Source organism: Drosophila albomicans, chromosome X (genome assembly GCF_009650485.2).
Source record: "Drosophila albomicans strain 15112-1751.03 chromosome X, ASM965048v2, whole genome shotgun sequence".
NCBI classification, from domain to species: Eukaryota; Metazoa; Arthropoda; class Insecta; order Diptera; family Drosophilidae; genus Drosophila; species Drosophila albomicans.
This window is the reverse complement of record NC_047627.2, coordinates 27,992,811-28,015,314: the sequence shown is the minus strand read 5'-3', so window position 1 is coordinate 28,015,314 and position 22,504 is coordinate 27,992,811. Positions and strand designations below refer to the sequence as shown.

General features: G+C 39.5%; 1 protein-coding gene across 14 annotated transcripts in view; it reads right to left on the bottom strand.

Annotated features, from left to right (window-relative positions):
- LOC117578124 (neurobeachin) overlaps positions 1-22,504 on the bottom strand; it is a 294,046-nt gene that overhangs the window by 17,175 nt on the left and 254,367 nt on the right. For 5 of the 14 annotated variants that reach the window (XM_052007160.1, XM_052007155.1, XM_052007163.1 and 2 more), the window contains 13 exons: positions 20,782-20,922; positions 19,224-19,363; positions 18,940-19,153; positions 13,282-13,534; positions 13,038-13,180; positions 12,343-12,533; positions 11,945-12,135; positions 8,898-11,480; positions 8,275-8,627; positions 7,886-8,200; positions 7,690-7,797; positions 6,372-6,522; positions 3,656-4,819 (listed from right to left, as the gene is read on the bottom strand). In XM_052007160.1, the coding sequence (XP_051863120.1) occupies positions 3,656-4,819; positions 6,372-6,522; positions 7,690-7,797; positions 7,886-8,200; positions 8,275-8,627; positions 8,898-11,480; positions 11,945-12,135; positions 12,343-12,533; positions 13,038-13,180; positions 13,282-13,534; positions 18,940-19,153; positions 19,224-19,363; positions 20,782-20,922 (5,947 nt within the window). The remainder of the gene's footprint in view (positions 1-3,655; positions 4,820-6,371; positions 6,523-7,689; positions 7,798-7,885; positions 8,201-8,274; positions 8,628-8,897; positions 11,481-11,944; positions 12,136-12,342; positions 12,534-13,037; positions 13,181-13,281; positions 13,535-18,939; positions 19,154-19,223; positions 19,364-20,781; positions 20,923-22,504) is intronic. The other 9 variants (XM_052007158.1, XM_052007174.1, XM_052007189.1 and 6 more) reach the window with 3 other exon arrangements.

Below are 22,504 nucleotides of genomic sequence, written 5' to 3'. Positions count from 1 at the left end.
ACTTCATTCGCCTACTGTCTCCGTGTGTGTGTGTGTGTGTGTGTTTTATTTCATTTTTTCTTTTTTTAATTTGTAATAATTTCCCAGTGTGGCTGTTTTTCATGCGCAGTCACGCCTGCACAGGCGATGGAGAGAGAGAGAGAGAGAGAGAAGGGGAGGGGAAGGGAAAAGCGGCCGCAAATTACTTTTTGTACTCGTAGAACATTGAAAGCGTGTTATCGGCTTTTACAGCTGTACCAACTGCTCTTCCCCCTCTTCCCCCTCTCAACACTCCTCACTTCCCTTTCAGCATTTGGCAAATAAATTATGTCGTGTTGTTTTTGCTGCTTCATTTTCTTTTTGCTTGCGACTAATTTACATTTTTGTCGCTGCCATTAATTTCGTAATGGAAACTTTTTCTCTGCAAAGTGTGCGTGTGTGTGTGTGTGTACCTGTGTGTGTGTTTGCGAATTTTAAACTGCAGGCAAGTTGCTTTTATTTCCCATTTCTCTTTAGTTTGTTGAATTTTCGCATTATTTTCATTTTTCATAGCCATGTGAAATTAACGAATTAGATTTTGCGACAGGAGGCAAAGTCGCCACGTTCTATGTGTGTGTGTGTGTGTTGAGCAAATGAAGATAAATGAAATGAAATTTATGCTGACAGCACATGAAAATGACGAGTAAAAGCCTCCACGTGTTGCCCACCCCCCCTTCTGCCCCTCTTCCACTCTTCCAATCTTCCCTTTCCTACACTCGACTGTGAAGCTGTCAAAAATGTGACTCGTCATTGTGGCTGCACTCAGTCTATGTGTGTGTGTGTGTATGTGTGTATGTATGTGTGTGCATGTGTGTGTGTGTGTGATGTATACGTTTGTGTATGCTTCTAGTTACAAAGATAGATTGCAGTTTTTAAAAGCATAAATGGATAACATTTTCCCACATGACCTCACAAAACAAACACACACAAAAAATTGTTGGCTCTGCTTCGCTAGTTTCACTCACACACACGCACACCCGGCGTATACACAATATTTCGTCGTATTTAGTTTTGCCTTCTTATTCTGTTTTGTTTTGCTGTCAATTGCAAATTAGCAAACGTCGCTCTTCAAATCAATTCAAATCAAATCAAAAACTATTCACTGCAAATATTACACACAAAAATATCTGCGCACATCGCAACTGAAAAAACATAAATCAATTTGAACAGCAAACTGCAAATAGACGAATATGCAATACACTAACAAAAAAAAGGTGTGTATATTAAGTGGCTGACAAAATACGCGAATTTGGTTTTTACTCGATTTCTGAATTATTTGTACTCAATTCATTTGATGATATATCAATTATTAAAGCCTCAGGCGAGAGTGAGAGAGAGTGTGTATAAAAAACTGCATCAAAAGGCCAATCAGATGGCATTATTTTATAACATGTTTGATAACAACAACAAATTCCGACCGAGCTCGAAATCAAATAATTGCTGATTGGCTTTTGGGGGCATCAATTGCGTAACGAGCAAGCGCAATCAAATGCGAAAAACTAAACAATATTTAACAGAAAAAAAAGAAGAGAATGAAAATTGAAAATGAAAAAAAAAAATGAGGGGAAATGTAAGAACAAGGCAAAATAAACGAACAAATGTGCATTGTGTGCAACAAAATGTTTTGCAAATAATATTTGTATATATATATATCGTAAATATATATCGTGAATATGAAGTAGAAAACGCAGCTAACAAATACTATAGTAATGCACATTCAATGCCCCAAGCTCCCTGTTAAAACACTGTGTAACAAAATGCAAATATTTTTACCCCATTTGTGGAGTTTACAGCGAAAACAACACGAATTTTCAGCAGCAATTTTTAAATGTTTACACTGATCACATATTTGTTTCGCTTTTTTATACCAACTACTAACACAAAAGGCAAACGAGTCTAAGTTGGCATATTTTGTACGTTATGGTATAAATTTTGGTATATTTTGCACTTTATGGTATATATATGAAATTTAGTACAATATCAATATACCAAGTATGGTATATTTCACTGCAAACGAGCCTTAGTTGCTGTGGCTGATAATCTGGAATATTTTGTACTCTGTGGTATTCAATACAGTATAAATGTACATATATGGTATATATACTATATGTATTAGAAATTTAGGCTTCGGTCTGGTTGCCCGTCTGGTATATCTAGTATATTTTGAACTCTATGGTATATGTTTATATTGTATATAAGAAATTTAGTACAATATATATACCAAAAATTATATACATTTATGAATTAGTACGGTATATTTTTGGTATATTTTGGACAATTTGGTATATTTTGTGCCTTATTGTATATATGGTATATATGAAAATATATACAAAATATAGAGATATACTAAGTATATGCCTCAGTATATTTTGGTATATTTTCGGTATATTTTCAGTATATTTTTTTTTTCAAGCGTACTCGACTATTCTGACTTTATTTTTAACACACTGAAATTTAAATTTTTGTGTCAGCCCAAAGTAGAAGCGAAAGAACTGTTTTAAGACCTCAAACCCAACTTGGCAGGAGAGTGTAATTACCATGAGTAATTTACCGCAGCGCATTACAATCGATTTGCGATTACGCTAATGGGATTGATAATAATAGTTTTTGAAACGCATCGATTCATTCCCGATTTCGGTTCTATTTTTGCTGGGGTATTATATGCAGATTTATGCCAACTGATTGCATTTGCATTGATTTCGATTGGATTGGCTTTTTTTTTGTTTTTGAAATCATTAAATAACAATTAAGCCGAAAAGAAAGCAATTGAAATGGTAGTTTTATATTGATGGAGCCATAATTAAAAATATATTAAAAGTACGACAAACAAAAAGAAGGAGGATAAACGAGACGGGGAAATGAAAAGCGAAACGAAAATATCGAAATAAAATAATTGACGAGTGCGCGAAATTATGCCAATTTACACTGAGAAACAATTGCCGGCAATTGTTTTTTATATAAATATGTACACATGTGCATAGGGCATTGATGGATCAGCACACACACACACACATTCAAACACACATACACTTTAATACACACACACACGCACAGAGAAAGAGAGAGAGAGAGAGGGACAGCAAGCTAAGCAAATTAAAAGCGCATTAGCTTATAAAGAAGAGAGCGGCGAAAGAGCAAGGCAAATATAGACAGAAAGATAGAGACAGAGAGAGAGAGAGAGAGAGAGAGAGAGAGAGAGAGACAGAGAGAGCAGCTAAACACAGAGAGAAAAGAGAGAAAGAGAGGAGTTGGAGGCAACTACAGCTAAAGCTAAGGACAACATTTGTTCTATTCTTATTTGGTTGGAATGAAATGAGCAGAAAACGAAGCGAAACGCAATGGAATGAAACGCAATATATAAGTATATGTAATGCAACGCAATGCAACGGAAATGAAACATTAACGGAAACGGAAACAGTGAGCAAACATTACTACTTAAGAAAGAGAGTTTGAGATTAAACACTAAAGTTCAAGTTAAAGTTAAAGATATATACAATAAGAGTTAAATACTTGTAAAAAAGAGAGAGAGAGAGATTGATAGATAGATAGATACATAGAAAGAGATAGAGATAGAGATAGAGAGAGAGAGAGAGAGCACGTGAGCTAAACTACACTACACACTCAATACGAGCGATACCTGTTCCGGGGCCAGCATTGCGTCCATTGTAGCGATAATTGTTATTGATGGCATTCGTTTTATACGCGGCGACAGCAGCGCCTCCATCGTGCAATCCCACGCCCATGGCCATGCCCATATTCATGGCCAGGCAACCTCCGCCTCCACTTCCGCCTCCGCCACCGCCTCCAGCTCCGCCAGCGGCAGCAGCAGCAGCAGCCGCAGCAGCCGCTGCTTGTGTTGCCGCCGTTGCGTTCGCTGTGGCTGCTGCCGCGTGTCCATTGCGTAAGTTGCGCATGTTGTTGTTGCTGCCATTGACATTGCTGTTGTTGCTGTTGTTGCTGCTGCTAATGATGTTGCCATTGTTGTTGCTGCCATTGCTGCTGGCATGACCATTAAGCAGGCCACCAACACCAGCAGCAGCAGCAGCATGATGATGTTGCTGCTGTTCCTGGCCAAGACCATTCTGTGGCTGCTGCTGCTGCTGCTGCTGTTCACCGTTGAGTGCCATGCTGCGCATGTATCCCGCATGTGGATGCTGATGATGATAGCCAGCAGCAGTGTTGCTGCCATTCTCATAGTGACTGTGCTTGCCGCCATTGTGCAACTGTTGCTGCTGCTGCTGCTGTTGCTGATGTCCGTTGATTAGCGCATAGTGCGGCTGATGTGGATGATAGTGTTGCTGTTGCTGTTGCTGTTGATGCTTGTGCAGCTGTTGCTGACGCTGTAGTGTTGCTGTTGACGGCAACTGTTGCTGACTCTGCGAGGCGAGCGACGACAGCGATGAGCTCGAAGCTGGCTGCGATGTGGCTGTCGAGCTGGCCGACGAACTTGTCGAGTGTGTGCCCATTGGTGGCGGTGGTGAAATGTTGCCACCCAGCTGTTGTTGCTGCTGCTGCTGTTGTTGCTGCTGCTGTGCGTTGACATGTTGCTGATGCTGATGCTGATAGTAGGCAGCAGCCATATGATGATGACTGTGATTGTGTTGCTGTTGCTGCTGCTGCTGCTGATGTTGTTGCTGTTGCTGTTGCTGCTGATAGTAGTGTTGCTGCTGTTGTTGTTGCTGCTGTTGCTGCTGCTGTTGCATGGAGGCGGCGGCAACGTGATTCTGATGCGATTCGGGCAGAAATTGCGGATAGACGTGATGCGACCATTGTGGGAACAAGGGACGCGCACTGGCGGCATCTATATATATTTTTTTATTTTAATTGCATTTCGTGTTTTGCATTGTTTTTGTCCATCGAGTCGATCGGTATACATATATATATTTACACACACAAATATAGTAGTTATATATATATATATATATATGGGGATATATATGTTGTTGTTGTGGGGAGAGACGTGGTGAGGTTGTTTTTTTTTTTTTAAGTTTTAGTTGGTGAGACGTGGCGAGCATTTTAATAACGTTTGTTGTTGTTGGTATTTTAGTTACAGAAGTTTTGTTTGGTATTTTTTTAGTTGGTTTTTAGTTTTGTTTTTTTGGTATTTTTGGTATTTTTTGTACAATAAATCCGAAAAAGCAGCGTGAAATGAAATCAATTAGAAAACGGAACGAAGAAAAGAAACACGAAAGAACTGAATAGTATCTCCACAACAAGATGGACAAGATGAATGTTCTTCTGTTTTTTTTTTTTTTTTTTTTTTTTGTTTTACTTACAAGCTAATGATTAAGTTTTTTGTTGTACGATTAAGTTAGTTTAAAAACGGGGCAGTGAAAAGTGGTGGAACAGGAGAAAAGGGTGAGGGGGCAGGTGTGGAAGGCGGTGGCGGTGGTTGAATGGTGTCACTTTGGTGCAACGTGCGCCTTTCTTCTTTTTTTTTTTTTTTTTGAAGGGGGGGGGGGAGTTGCTTCACTTAAGCTACACACACACACACACACTCTCACGCACACACACTCACACTCACACACACACGCGTGGGAAGAAATGCTCTAGACATGTGGTGGTGGTGCTGGCGGTGGTGAAAGTGGTTGGTGGTGGTGGTTGGTGGTGATTGGTGGGTGGTTACTTTGTGGGTGGTGCGATGGGGGGTTCTAGTGGAACGGCAGTGAGTTCAAGACTACCATAAACATAGTTTTGTATGTAGAAGAGAGCGTAAAACTCGTTGAACGGCTGTGAAAACGAAAACGAAATGCAAAAGCAGAACACAAAAAATGTCGAAAAATCGAAACGAAAACGAAACGCAATTCGAAACATAAAACAAATGCATAATTTAGGAGAGTATTCAATTTTAAAATTTCAATTCATTTAAGTTAGCATAAGAGATCGATAGTTAGATAGCGAGTTAGAGAGGGAAAGAAAGGCTGAGAGATTGAGAGAGAGACAGACAGAGAGATAGTTAGATAGAGAACCAATAAACGATTGTGTAGTTTTTGGTGCAGCAAACAATAATCCAAGAAAACAAATAGAGAAACCAAAACGAAACGAAATGAAACGAAACGAAACGAAACGAAACGAGACAGAGACAAGCGATAGACGCAAATTAGCAATGCAAATGGAACGCATGAGAAATGCGAATCGAGAAATCAAAACCATAACGATAACGATAACGATAACTGTAAAAACTTGTAACTAAAATCAGAACCCACCCGAGCACATGTCGAAACCAGGATCAAATATATATATAGATATATAGTATATGTCGGGCAATATCGGGGAAATGCCACGACTCGATTATCGCAACTTATTCTCATAACTCTAGGAGATCTAATCTAGACTTTTTAATTTGAACTTACCGCTTGCGGAACTGCGCTGCAGCACTGGTGATTGACGCTGTATTTGCGGCTCTGCTGGTGGCTCCAATATGTCGCGATATTTCGATACCATCAGCACCGATATGAAGTAGACGATGGCCAGCGATAGGAACTGCGCCTGTTTTGTTTCCTCCTGTAGTGTCAAAAATAGAAGACCACAAAAAAGAGTATGTGATTTAAGTGCAAAGACAATTGCTAGCAGTGTCAGCAAATGACTATCGATAAAGTTATCGATAAACTTGTTACTTAGAATGGGCATTGTTTATATTCAATTAAATGGTGGTTGACTAATATCGCTATTTACTATCGGTAGTGTAAACAAATGACTATCGATAAGGTTATCGATAAAGTTATCGATAAACTTGTTACTTAGAATGGACATTGTTTATATTCAATTAAATGGTGGTTGATTAATATCGCTATTTACTATCGGTAGTGTAAACAAATGACTATCGATAAAGTTATCGATAAACTTGTTACTTAGAATTGATATTGTTTATATTAAAATAAATGGTGGTTGATTAATATCGCTATTTACTATCGGTAGTGTAAACAAATGACTATCGGTAAAGTTATCGATTAATCTGTTCTTTAGAATTGGCATTGTTTTTATTCAATTAAATGGTGGTTGATTAATATCGCTATTTACTATCGGTAGTGTAAACAAATGACTATCGATAAAGTTATCGATAAACTTGTTACTTAGAATTGATATTGTTTATATTAAAATAAATGGTGGTTGATTAATATCGCTATTTACTATCGGTAGTGTAAACAAATGACTATCGGTAAAGTTATCGATTAATCTGTTCTTTAGAATTGGCATTGTTTTTATTCAATTAAATGTTGGTTGATTAATATCGCTATGTACTATCGGTAGTGTAAACAAATGACTATCGACACAGTTATCGATAAACTTGTTACTTAGAATTGACATTGCTTATATTCAATTAAATGGTGGTTGATTAATATCGCTATTAACTATCGGTAGTGTAAACAAATGACTATCGGTAAAGTTATCGATTAATCTGTTACTTTGATTTGACATTGTTTATATTCAATTAAGTGCTGTTTCATTAGTATCGCTATCAACTATCGATAGCTGCTCGATAACATCCAAATAACGGAATTTGAAATATATCAATATTCATTTATCGATATTTTTTCATGGTAATCGAATATCACCAAAAACATAGTATTTACTTGTGAAGTAAAGTTCAATTTTTGTCATCACTTCACAGTTATCGCTAACTATCATACTACTTATTGATAAAATTTATAATGCGAAGCTCTGACTTACCACATCGCGATAGATGACGGCGCGCAATCGATTGACATCCATATCCTGCAGCAACTTCTCAGGATCCTTGACGGGAGATAATTGACCGGTAATAGACTCCACAATGTTCTAGACGAAAGCACAACAAAGAAGAGAACAGACGCAAAGGGGGTTGCAATAAAAAGCAAGAGAATAAGGAAGGGAAGAGGAGTATTACCTTTGGGGATGCCTGGGCGCCACGAATAAGCGCCTGGAGGTGTGCGGCGCCGGGAACGTCGCGAGCCAGGGCGCCAACATTGTAGCGAGTGCGCTCCTTGCACTCGAGACAGTTGCGCACGGCGCAGGTGCAGACGAGACGCAGGCATTGGCGCAGGATGCCGCCGCTGGACATGTTCTTCTCGGCCTCGAGTTCGCCAAAGTTCAGCGAGGTGGCAAAGATGAGCACATCGGCCATGTTGACGAGTCGCTGGAGAAACGAGACGGCCACCTCAAGGGGCATGCCCTGTGTGGGCTCCAGCACATCGAGTTCCGACTGCAGTGTTGAAAAGGAAAAGAGACAGTTAATAAGCGATGGGAAGGGAGCAGGAGTGTGGTGGGGAAACTTACGTTGGGGGATGTGGCGCTGGCAAGCAGCGGTAATAGACCACCGCAAGCAATGATTAGATTGTCGGCCAGCTGTGATATCAGATGCACAGTGTTCACCACAAAGATGGCATTCTCGCTGGAGTTGACAAAGTCAAGGACACTCTTGGTGGAGTGGCTGCGCCACACCTGAATGTCCGTCTCCAGGGAGAAGAGCACATCGCTGAGCAGTCGCTGATGGATGTAGGACCACTTGAATTCCGGTATGCGGAACGGCGGACGTGTGGGACCCGGACTGAACATAGGTCGCGTTGAGCCGGACTTGGAGCGCTGCTGTTTGCCAGCCTCGGCGCTAGCACCAACTGGAGCACCACCAGCTGCAGGTGGGGAAAATTCAACATATTACTTACTCTATCTTCAGTTTAGTATATATCGGTTACAGTACTTGAAATAATTGTACTAAATAATTAAAGTCTTTGAAGTGCAAGAGATTATTGTGAGCATACAATTGAAATGCAATTAAAATTAAATGTTCCTTTGATTGGTTTTTCAAAATGTTGTTTAGATATATCCTATGAATTTCCCAATTATTGCCCTTGAAAGTTCACCGATATATATATATAACATAAAATGTATTTTCCACTCACCGTAGTGATTACCCTCGAGCTGCGTGGCTCCCTCGTTGGCCACAGCTGCAGCTGTTGCCTGTGGCGTCTGCACGGCGTAGTCCTCGTCATCGACTGTGCCCTGCACATCGTGAACGTCCTCATCGACGTCCTGGAGCTCCTCGAGGGCCTTGTGTGCATCGGCCTCGTTCTTTGGTGTCGTCTGCGTGGTGGAGTCCACCTCGGTGGGCTTAACCCGCACAGCAGCTGCTCCAGCTACTGCTGTCGCTACCTCAATGACCTCCGGTTGATCCTCGGGAGTGGGCGTGGTCTGTGTGGTCTGCTCGGAGGCGACGGCCACAGCCTGAATGGTTTCATCGACCAACGTGTCGAGCACATCGTTCACTATCTCCGACACAAGCTCCTTGCTCTCCACCTCGGCGACTGCAACTGCAGCTGGAGCGGACGCAGTTTCAGCTGGGACTTGAGCCGCTTGCTCAGCTGGCTCAGGGATGGGAGAGGACTCTGCCGTGGCTGCAACAGGCGATTGAGCCAAGTCCAGAGCCGCCTCAACGACTTCTTGTATGATTTCTTTGGCTGCCTCAGCAACGCTCTCTTGTTCTGGTTCTGGTTCTAGCTCTGACTTTGGCGACTGCTTTAAGTCCTCAACTAACTCCGACTTGTCCTTGGACTCTGAAGTTGTATCTGCAACTGTCGCTGTCTCTGTTGCTGTTGCTGTCTTTGTCTCAGCAACTGTTTCTGTCTTTGTTTCTGCTGTTGTCTTTTCTGTTGTTTCTGTCTTTTCTGGCTGCGTTTCGGCTTCTTTCTGTGGCAACTCGTTGTTGTTGGTTTCCGTTTCCTTTACGGTCTCTTTCTCGTTTTCGCTTGTAGTATCCTGTTTGGCTTCCTTCTCGGCAGCATCGATGACCTTGTCAATCAGCTGCTCAACAATGTCACGCACTGCTGTGGCAACCACATCCTCGGGCTGCTCATCGAGCTCGGGCTGCGGTTCGATGGAACCTTCCTCGGGACTTTCGGGAGTTAGGCAGGCTGTCAATTCATCGCTGCTGCTCTCAATGGTTGTGCTCAGCGATGAGCTCAGCTCCAGCTCAACGGGAGTTGGCGTTGTCTCTGGCTGGCTGGCCGTGAGCTTCTCGTTGTTGTTCAGCTTGTTGGCCTCGGCATCTTCAGTCTTTTGATTGGTTGCTGCTGCGGCTGTGTTCGACGTCTTCGTCTCCGTCTTTGTCTCGGAATCCATTTCCTTCGTCGTCGTCGTCGTTGTCGTCGTTGTTGTCGTAGTGCCCAGACTTGGCTGCTGTTCGCTGCCAACTTCATTGGCATTCACCTCGGTTTCCGGTTGCTGCTGTTGCTGTGACTGTTCTTGCTCGCTGGGATTGTTGTTGTTGTTCAGCAGGTTCTTGCTGTTCAACAGACTCACATTGTCCTGGGCGGTCTTCTTCTCGCTCTTGAGGACACCCTGGACCACTTCATTGACGGCCAGCTCGATCTCCTCGTCCTTGAGCACCGACGATGACTCTTGCAGCACATCATCCACGACCATTTTACAGTCATTCAATGCCGCTTCGGAAGCTTGCAGCACACTCGCCACATGCTGCTCCACATCGAGCGCATCCTTGGCGGTGGCCAGCTCCAACTCCTCGAGATCATCGCCCAGCTGCAGCGTCTCCTTGAGCGCTGCCTGACCTCCAATCGGCTGCTCTGGCTTGTCCTCGGGACTGGGACTAAGGCTGCCATTGCAATTGGCATTCGCTGGTGTCGCCTGCAGTGCTTCATCCGTTTTGATTTGCTCGTTGTACACATCCGAGATGTTTGCAATCACCGACTTATTACCCGGCTCCGACTCTCCACTGACCGAGGGAGCAGCAGCTGACGCAGGTACAGCTGTTGTCTCTGTGGTTGTCTCCCCGTTGGCTGCACACGACTCGCAGGACTCGCTGGTCACATCGCTGGGCAGTTGCAGTTGCTGTGGCTCCACATCGATGCTCTCCAGCTCCAGTTCCTCGGCCTCCTCCTCCTGAACGGGCGGCACATCCTCCAGCGAGGCTATCGATACAGCGCCCTTAATAGCCGGCACCTGTTGCTGTTGTGGCTGTTGTTGCTGCTGTTGCTGTTGCACAGCTGGAACGGGTCCGTTTTGCTGTTGCTGCAGCTCCTCACGCTCCCAGCCGCTGATTGTGCTAATGGGACGTGCCTGACGCAGTGCTGGATCGGTGATGTTGTCGGTACGCTGACGCTCGTAGTGTTCGTACATTTGGGCAAACTGCAGCTTGAACTCCTCGTAGGAGACCTTCGAGTGCACAATGGCCAACGTGTCGACCCAGACTCGCCAGCCGCCGTACTCATGCTTGATGGCATGATGTAGCAGCATGCGGAACAGCGAGTAGACCATGTCGCTAATCTTTTGCTCCTCGGTGTTCTTCGGGTGGATGTAGGCCATGGCAATGAGCCACTCTTGCCACACGGACATCTGGAGGACGGTGCGACGATTTTCGCGATTGCTGTTGCACAGCAGCGTCATGTCCTGCAGGAAGAGCTTCTTCACCTCGATGAGGGATTCGGTCTGCTTCGATTGTCGTATCAGCGTGGCGACCACTTTCAGTATCACTGTCATTTCGGAGGGAGTAATCGATAAGCGATTATAGTAAGGTGCGGAGTGGGGATAATTAAAGGGGCAGGGCTTAAGACAAGACAACTTAGTCAGGGCTGCAAAGCACATTAAAGAGTTGAATCTATATGATTTACTTTCCTTAACTTATATATAATATTAGAATGAGAATAACATAAATAGTAGAAGGAAATACTAATGAAGAATAATATTGTTTTAAATCACTTTCCTGCAGTAAGAACCGAAGTTAGGCTTAGAATTCGGGTTCGAAGACAGACTGAATCATATTCCCCTAGACATGAACCGATGCTCAATTTAAACAACCCGGAACCTCAGCTTGACATTCGGTTTCAAAACCTAAGTAAATCATAGAAACAACCGCGATACGAACCGAAGTTCAGCGCAGGATTCAACCTTAAAACTCCCCGCAGCTTGCAGCCCTGTATCTCAGAAGTTTACTTACTTGGATTCTCGAGGCGATAATGACTCTCGGGCTCCGGATGACGTGTGTAGAGTATCTGCTGTGATATGTGCTCCGTCATAATCTCGTAGAGCACATTGTATGTGGGCAGGGACAGCGACTCCTCATACAACAGCAGTCGCTCCGCCAGCAGTGTGTACAAATTGTGCGGCGACATGACATCGTACTTACGCCTAAAGAGCAGAGCAGAGAGAAGAAGGAGTTGTGGCGGATGAAGGATGGCGCGGCGCAAAAAAAGGCATAAGCCAACAATTTATGAGTGTATGCATTACGCGGCAGTTTGTCACAGAGAATATGACTAAGGCCAGGCAACGAGTTAAAGCCCATTAATCCCCCTACCCGCCCATTTTTCAAAAGAACTGGAATGAGGGTATACTCACTTGTGTGTGCTGCGAGAGAGGAAAAAGCCGAGCAGCTTGAGGGCCTGGAGGCGAATCAATTGACTTTCGGCCGCCAGCAGCTTGAAGATGCTGCGCACACCGTGCTTCACATCGAATGCAGGTACCATGGAGCTCGGGTGCTCCGACATTAATGAGATGAGCATTTGCAGCACATCGTGCAGGTTCTCGTCCTGTTGAATAAAGTAAAAAGACGGTTTCATTAAATAATAATTATAGACATTCTTTAGTTATTTAACGTCAACTGAAATCAACTAGAAACTAGGAACAATGTGAAGGCTATAAATTGGAAAATAAATATATGGGAAAGGATTTCAAGTAAGACATAAAAATATATGCTAAGAAAGGTATATTATTATGCTTTAACTGATATTCTACACTACTGTCTATGAAACATATCAGTTCAGACTTCAATTCAAGGGAGGAAAATGTATGGAGACTAATCATATACCCAATGTAAAATAATTTCAAAATAAATTAAGTCTAAATCTCTTATAGGCAACTATGATGTTAAGGACACACTTTTTGGGCTACGTGAGGTGTTTTTTTAAATTTCCAAAGGGAGTAAAGGAAACATATTAATTTCCATTCTCTGATTTTCCACTTTGAGGTACACTACTGTATATGAAACTTATCTTCTTAACTTCAGACTTGAATTCAGGGAGGAAGAAACTTACCTCATGCATGGTGGTCAGATAGTTGAGTATGCTTTGCAATTCATCCTCCTTGACTCCATTGCCGATCATGATCAGCTGCTTGAGGAAGAGCAGAATATAGGCGCGTATGGCCAGAATATCCTTCTGAGCCGGTCGCGGTCCATCTAAGAGAAATGGAGAGAGAGAGAGAGAGAGAGAGACACAGAGAATTCCCTCACATTAAATTAAAATCGAAGAGCTCATCCCACGCAAATGTAATACTTACCCAGACCCTTGGGAATGATGCCGCTCTTGGCGCGTGGATTGACGACCCAATAGTAATACTTGAGAGTGTGAACCGTTTGGAGAACGGTGCTGACTCGTCGCACATTGCTATAGATCTGTGTATCGCTGAGAAACTCGGTGGCCAGATAGGAATAGAGACGGGCCTGGACATTGGCTGGCGTATAGATCCACAGGGCCGGATTGAAGAGCACGTGATCGAGCAGCTGCCACGTGAGAAATGAGAAACAGAACAACTGCAAGGAATTAGTCAAGTAACTTATGCTGTCCTCAAACAACTCAGAAGGCGGTCAAGACGAAGTCATAGATGGGTGGAAGTGTGTGAGTGTGTGTGAATTTATATATAGTAAGTAGTAAGTGTGAATGTGTGAGAGTGTGTGTGTGCGCGTATGAAGAAAGATTGTTCAAAGGATGCAGATAGATAAGTGAGTAGTTAAAAAAGTTGTGGTAGCAATAAGTAGAGTATTAAGAGGGAGGAAAATTGAATTGAATTATATTTTGTTTTGTTTTTTCTTTTTTTTTTTTTTTTTTTTATACATACGTTTACATGAGTTTCATGTCGATTGTTGTTGATTGTTGTTGATCATTTTGGTTTGATTTGATATTGGATATTGGACAGGGATTCGTTTTTTTTTTTTTTTGTTCATATACATATAGTATGTTGGTAGTAGTTTAACACGGGATTCAAACAGTTTTTATTATTTTATTTTGGGGGGGTTAACACATGCAGCAAACAGCAAAAACGGCAATCAATTTGTCATAGATTATTGGCAAAAACATAAAACGAGAAATGAGAAACGAGAAAAATCAACGTAACAAAGTAAACAACATTTTCATAATTGGCATTCCCAAACATAAACGATTACTAAAAGGACGATTCTCTAGGCTAAAGCTAAAGCTATAGCTAGGGCTAAGCTTAATTAATTACGTATATATGCTATGTAAATTAGTATAATTATAGTTATATATATTTTATGTTTATAGTATGAATGTAGTAAGTTAAATGTAGTTTAATGTTTAAGCTTAGTTCTAAATATGAATATTGAATACTTAAATTAAGGACAGCAAAGCGAATTCCCAAAAATACTTAAGACGTGGATATAAATTCTCACAAATTCAAAAAATGCAATTAACAAGCGCGGAAACTAACTGAAACCACAAGTGGAAATGTGTGGGAAAAACCCGGAAAACAACGCAAAATGTGAACGGACGAATGTTGTCACTCATGTTGATTCTATTAAAATTGTAATCATTGTATCAGAATTGAATTTAATTTGCATTCAAATGCATTCCGCCTTGTCTGTGTTTGAGTCCCGCGCGCGTTGCAAATATATTTTGGCGAAATTTTAATTGTTGAATTGTCAAAAAATACCCAAGCTGTACTACGAAAAATATGTTCACACATGGCTCGGCTTATGAGGGACGCAAAACGCCACTCGATGCGATGGAGGCAAAAAGTTTCGTTGTTTTCATTTCGGAGGGGTTTTTTTTTTTTTTTTTTTTTTTGGTTTTATGGCTTGTTTCTGCTGTCGATGCCAGGCAGCAGCAAGCAAAACAATGCAACACAGCAACGACCACACACACACACACCCCTTTAGATCCCAGCTCGTGCCTGGCCAGAAGTTTCCCAATTAAAAATTGTGCACGAGTGTAAAATAATAAGGGGACCACGGCAACCGGCAACAGCAATAGCAACAGCAATGGAATCGCAAAAAAAAAAAGAGTCCGAAACAGAATCAGAATCAGAGTCAGAGTCGAGAGCAACATGGGAAATATTTATGCGAAAACGAAAAAAAAAACAAAACAAAAAAAAAATGTGTTGGGTTAAAAGTTTAGTTCACATGGAAATTTATTCATTTTTGTAAATATGAATGTCGAACGAGAGTCCCTTCAAACGAATAAGAAAAAGAAAAAGAGAGAAAGGTGAAATGTCAACTTTGAACTGAAAACAAATCGAACTTAAATTAGAAAACTTACGACTTAGATCGATCGTTGATAACGAAAACTACCGAGTGAATGGTGAATGATGATGATATACGACACGATAATATAATACAATGTCTATGGAATGAATGAATCCTAGAATTTACAAACTCGAATGCAATTGAGATTGTTTGAATATTATCTGAAACTACAGAGTATACGGGGATACTCTCAAACTAAGCTAAACACACTTGCGAATGTATATTACAATGAAGATGGAACGGATGGGAAATGAAACAACGAATGAGGCAACTGTACAATTTAAAGTTAAAGTTACAAATCTTAAGGTAAAGACACAAAAATACAGAGACACGCACACACAGTAGTTATATATTTAGATACATAGAGAAACGGAACGGAACGGAATGGAACGAACGGAACGAAACGTTTATACTATATATAGAGAGATACAGAAAGAGAATTCAAGTAGTAATACAATTTGTTTTTTGCTTGAGAAATTGAGAATTGAGCTTCACCTGGTAGAACTGTTGTAGATATTTTGATATATTTTTTTTTAGTTTAGTTGTTTTGTTGGTTGGTTTTCGTTTTTATTTTTGTGTGTTGATTAAAGCGTTTTTTGAAGATGAAACAATTTGGAATTGAAACGATAAACGAGTGAATAACGGGCGTCAAAGGAATATGAAGCATAATCGAAATGCGCGAATCGATCAAATGAGAGAGAGAGAGAGAAAGAGTTTGAGGGAAAGGGAGAGGCAGATCGTGAGCAAGAAAGTTGTGTTGATTGTGTGTGAGAATGTGGGAAGTGAGCAAGGAGAAAACAGAAAACACACAAGTGTGGGAGAAGTCGAGAGAGCATAGAGAGAAATAGAGAGAGAGAGAGAAAGAGTGTGAGAGAGCAGACAAAGTAGAAGAAAGTAGAATTTCAGTTTAGTTTCAAGTACATTGATATATAGTAAATATTTTGTATATAGATTTCATAAGCATTATTTTTGATATTTTGGTTTCACATAATCTTTTGGATTTTTTTTTTTTAGCTCTATGATTTTTGGCGGATTTGGCTTGGGTAACGAAAACATTTCAATTTCGATTAATCATGACTTGGACGCAAAACAAACAAAGCCGAGGCACTTTTTTCTTTTTTTGGTGCAGAGAATCAAGGCAAAACTCATAGCAAACTTTGGTGCAAAATGAAAGGATCAACACAAAACGGAAACATATTCGGTTGGCCAATTAAAACTGATGGCATTCGGTGGGTGGGGGTGTTGGCAAACAGTGCCACACAACAAGCATGCAACAGGGAAGGCAAAATAAAAGAAAACACTGCCGCAATCACAACGAAGCTAAGCACAACACAAATATTCCTCTTTCGTAGCCAACTGCAAATGTCGATAAATCGAAAATCTGAAAGTTATTCACATTCACATTCGGCAGCTTAATCTGGTTTTAATTTTCAAATGGAAATTCGAGAGCATATTTGAGCAGCAATCGAAAGCGAAGCTCCACAAATTTTGCAAATTAACTGATGGCTGATATTTATTAATCTCAGTTTACTTTGAAGACTGAAAGCTGGAATTAAATCTGTAAAGGATTTAAGACGAATTTCTATCTATTGGATGTATTCAAATTGTTCAAAATTTGTATTTTGAAATTGAAAAGAGTTCAATTATAAGTATTTAAATCGATTATTAAAATCGTTTATCATAATCGGTCATTGAATTGATTATTAAATGGAAAATTTGTATCTTTAAAATAGATAATTAAATCGATTACTAAATTGATTATTAAATCGATTTTTAAGTCGAATATTTAAATCGATTATTAAAATCGTTTATCATAATCGGTCAGTGAATCGATTATTAAATGGAAAATTTGTATTTTTAAAATAGATAATTAAATCGATTACTAAATCGATTATTAAATCAATTTTTAAGTCGAATATTTAAATCGATTATTAAAATCGTTTATCATAATCAGTCATTGAATTGATTATTAAATCGAAAATTTGTATTTTTAAAATAGATAATTAAATCGATTATAAAAATCGATTACTAAATTGATTATTAAATCGATTATTTAGTCGAATATTTAAATCGAATATTAAATCGATTATTAAATTCTATTGTTAAAATCAATTAATAAATTGATTATTTAAATCGAATATTAAATTGATTATTAAAATTGATCATGAAATCGATTACTAAAAGTTGTTTTTAAATCGATTGCTTTAATCGATTACTATTAATTGTAGATAAGTATGAAACTCTCAGTTGTAGATTGCAGAGACGAGCACAAATCAAATATGTATCGGGAATAAACAAAGAAATTGATTCTATATTGTTGTGATTGCATCGAATATATATCTATCATAAGAAAGCAGAGTGTTAAGGATAAGTATATATAGTATATATGTATATCGTGTGTGTTAGCAAAAGAAAAAAAGAGAAGGGGAAAAGGGAAAACGTGTAAATAAATTGTGTGTATACGTAGAACAAACGTTTTGTGTTTACTTTTTTGAAAGGATTACGCAGGCCCGTGTTCAACTGTGTTCAACGTGTGCCATCATATCAGCGGGAACATCAACAACACACACCGACAAAAAAAAAGACAAAACAAAGACAAGAGAAAAAAAGTGAAACGCAAAAGAAAAACACAAGAACAACACACACACACACACAATAAAAAAAAAAGCAAACACAGTGCGAATGGCAGAAAGAGACAGTTGTTGTAGACGGAAAGAAAAAGAGAAAGAGAGAGAAATAGAAAGAGAGAGGTATACATTTAAATATATGTTGATAGACAGAGATAGCATTTAAATTTTTGTGTTGTTCTTCTGCTGCCGTTGCATATCATTTGAAAATTGTTTGTTGAGGCGTTAAAACATGCCACGGAAAATTTGTGAAAAACGTGTGCTGGAAAACATTATTTGATTTTGTTTCTAGAACACAAATATCCCTCCCCGTCCACTTGGGACGCTTATTGGTATAATGCGAATGGATGTTGGGACGAGAATGAGAGAGAGAGAGAGAGAGGGAGAGAGAGAGTCTGTCTATAGAATATGGACTGAGGATTAGACTGAGAGAATGATGAACAGAAACGAAAGTTGAAATCGAAATTGAAATTGAAACTGAAAATTGGAATTCGAAAATTAAGTGAACTGAAAATGAGAGCGAGGCTTCTGGGCATGCGACGAGAGATATTTTAAGATAACTTATTTCATACATAAACTTATAGCATAGACATAGAGTTGATCAATATAAATATATATAGATAATTATACATACGCATAGCAGGAATAGTTGATTAATCGTACAGACATATGTACAGACATACGTGTCAAATTTTAAATTACGATTACGATAACAATATTATTGAAAAACAATTGAAATGTAAGCATGCTTGCCAAGACATTGCGGCCCTCAAATGTCAATTGCATGCTATCGATTAATCGTTTAAATGGTCTATCGATGCTCCAAGTGAGTGTAAGAGCGAGATATTTGAGATTATCATTGATTTTCTTTTCTTTTCTTTTCATTGCTTTTCTTTTCTGTTTTTTTTTTCATATTATCTTAATGACTAACATAGAGCGGCGTTCGGTTATCGAACGATTTTGTTATCGACTCAGACAAAGAGCGACAGAGAGATAGATCGATCGATAGAAAGAGAGAGAATTGCAAGATTGGACCTTATGCCCACTTACCTGTTTCAGCAGCAAATCACTGTTGGCCGAGAGGCACGTGACCAGATATTTGGTCAGATTGAGAAACGATCCAAGGACCTCGAGGGTCAGATGCTCGCGTGACGATCGCTGCAGCATAAAGGATATCACCAGAAAGCCACGATTCTGTATCATGTGCTGTTGTACCGTCTGCGATGTCTCCACCAGCTCACAGATGAATCCCAACAGCTTCGAGCTGTAATCGCATTAATCGAATATATCGATAAATCGATTTATATCCCTTTTTTGTGCAGATTGCGACTTACCAGAGCGTCGGATCTCGTTTGATGTCGCTGATGCCCTCGTGCGCCATGTCCAGCTGTGAGAAGAGCGGAAACAGCACCTGAATGCCGCCAATCGAGTTGAGGGTGCAGTGTATCGAATGCGTGACCACAGCCTTGACATCCTGTGAAAATATCCGAATCGAAATTAGCACAATAGTTGTATAGTATAACTAAACTCTGATAATTGTGGCTCAGCTTAATTGAGATAGTACTTTAAAGGTGCTATCGATAATATATCGATACATTTTACTGAACAAACTGTAGCTACCTTCAGTCTCGCTGCGCCCACATGAGTACTAGCATTAAATATTAGTATAATATAAGTTCTATGCAAAGAATGGCCTTAAAAATCACTTCGATAATTTATCGATAAGTTAAACTATGTAAACACCTGCTGAACTTGAGCTTTAATGCGCTTTACTTGGTCTTTACATTCTTCAATGGCTTTCTAACATTCAATATTTTTCGTTACCATGAAAAAATGGCTTTATAAACAAATTCGATAATTTATCGATAGGTTAGACTAGACAAATTTTTGCAATGTCTGATATTTTAACATACTAACAGCTATTACTATTTAAATTTCTTTTCAATCAGTCAGAATTTGTAGAAAAATACCGAAGTAAAAACCCTTTAATGGGAAAGAATGGTATTAAATTGTCATTATTCGATATACATATATTGGTATCGATAATTCGCTTTAAGCCTAAATTTTGTTGGCAACATACCGCATCTAAGACACGGCTTTAAACGGAACCAAACAAAACAAAAACTAGTTTATTTTTAGTGCATCAAAGGAAATAAAAGCCGGCGGAAGATAATCGATTATCGATTTATGAAATGGAGGAAACTGCCTTTTGGGCAATTTATCATTTGCTATTTATCAATTTCCATTTGGCTAAATGTCTATCAAATTTGATAGCATAAATTGCTGCTGAGCTGCTTCTCTCAATATTTATCGATTAAATTGCGTTTTTCTTTCTATTTTTTTTTTTTTTTGTTTAGTTTTTTCTCCCTTGCTACTTTGCCACATTATCGCATGCAACACTGTGTGTGTTGCTCCGCATAGGCGCGCGTCTGTCGGTCACTGTTCGCTATTGTTGTTGCGCTCTCTCTCTCTCTCTCTTTATGATTTGTGTTGTTTGTACAAGAAATTACTACAAAATTTATTGAATAATTTTGTTGGCAGTCTTGGCGAGTTTAGCCCAGCGGAACACAGCTTGAAAGCATTGCTGCTATCCATGATAAGCAAGGCAGACGTGGAAGCATGGGGCATGGGGCATGAGGCACATGCCACATGGAACAGAACAAAGATTGTACCTAATAAGAAATGCCAAGGCATGCGCTTGAGTCGTAAAATGCTGCCTGAAATTTATGTGCCACTCTCTGGGAGGGGACTGAGACTAGGCAAGGTCTTAAACTTGGTCTCGCAATGGACTCAACTCAACTGAACTCGACTCAACTAGCCAAGGCAATGTATATAACCGTCTATATATCCAAAGAGAGAGAGAGAGAGAGAGTATAGGTTTTGTTTGCTTACCTGCAGCATCAGTGCGTGCGGCGTGTGTACAAAATATGAAACATTTCCTTTGGGGGAAGACTGCAAACAGAGTTGACCATCCGTTGCCACTGGATTGTACATGAAGACAATGGCATTCGATAGTTTGCCATCGTACAGCACCTGTTCCCAAGAATAGAAAGACAGAGAGAGAGAGATAGATAGATGAGTGTGAGTGAGTTTCAGGATTAGGCATTGCTTTCAACAAGTCATCTCAGAGTTCTCAGAGTTCTCTTTCAGCAAGCCGGCGAATTGTTTCCGGTCATGCTTACAATTTACTTTTGTTTCTGTGCTTTAAGCTGCGTATATTATATCTTATAGCTATACATATATGGTATATATATATTAGTGTGTATACATCGATCTGCTTATATGCTAGAGCTCATACATAAGCTGCTTTTATGTACACAGCAGACGTTGAACAATTGACACACATTGTTGTAATTAGCAGTTGTTGTTTCTGTTCTTGTTCTTGTTGTTGTTGTTGTTGTTACACATTAGCCATGACACAGCATTGTTCTTGTTGTTGTCGTCGTTCGTTTTTTTTTTTCGGGTGCACTTTTGTTGTTGTTGCTAACCGCCGTCATATGAGGCGTATGCGCAATATTCTTGCAGCAGCTGCTGTGCGTATAGGCAAAAACACAACATACAGTAAAGTGTCTCAGTGTGTGTGTTTGTGTATGTGTGTGTATGTTTGTGTTGTGGTCGTTGGCTGCATAATTTGCTGCTAAAAATACTTCTTTGCGTTAAACAGAGAGAAACTAAAAATGCCAAAAGAATGCAACAACAAAAGGTATGCAAAATAACTTGAAAAACAAAAAAAGGAAGAGACTGTAGAGTCGAGTGTGCTCGACTGTGAGATACCCGCTCGAAATGTTCAATGAAAAACCATGTTTTTAAAATATACTACAAAATACTAAAATATACCAATGTATATACATATGCGGACTGTGCGATACCCTCTACTCATTTTCACAGAAAGCCCATCCTTTTTTAAAGTGTATCAAAAATATACCAAAAAAATACTAAAATATACCAAAGCCTATATGTGGTATACCGATATTGTACCAGTTTAAAAATACGACGTAGAGTGAATTATACTGGAGTGAATTATACGTGAATTATACTGGATTCTCAGTCTTTGAATATACCGAAAATATACCATAAAAATACTAAAATATACCAAAGGCTATATGTGGTATACCGATATTGCACCACTTTAAAAATACGGCATGGAATATGAATTATACTGAATTCTCAGTCTTTCAATATACCGAAAATATACCATAAAAATACTAAAATATGACAAAGCCTATATGTGGCTTATATTGATAATGCACTTCATTCAAAATAAACATCAAACAGAGCAAAGTATACTAAAATATACCAAACTCAAAATATAATATACCATAAAGTAGAAAATATATCGAATTGTTAGAGAAAGCAAATAAAATCCGACTGAAGTATGCATTTGTTGCCATAGAAAAGTATTTCATATATTTCATTTAAAATATACATCAAACAGAGCAAAATATACTAATATATACCGAATTCAAAATATACCATAAAGTAGAAAATATACCGAATTGCCAGAGAAAGCAACTAAAATCCGATTGGAGTATGCATTTGTTGCCATAGAAAAGTATTTCATATATTTCATTTAAAATATACATCAAACAGAGCAAAGTATACTAAAATATACCGA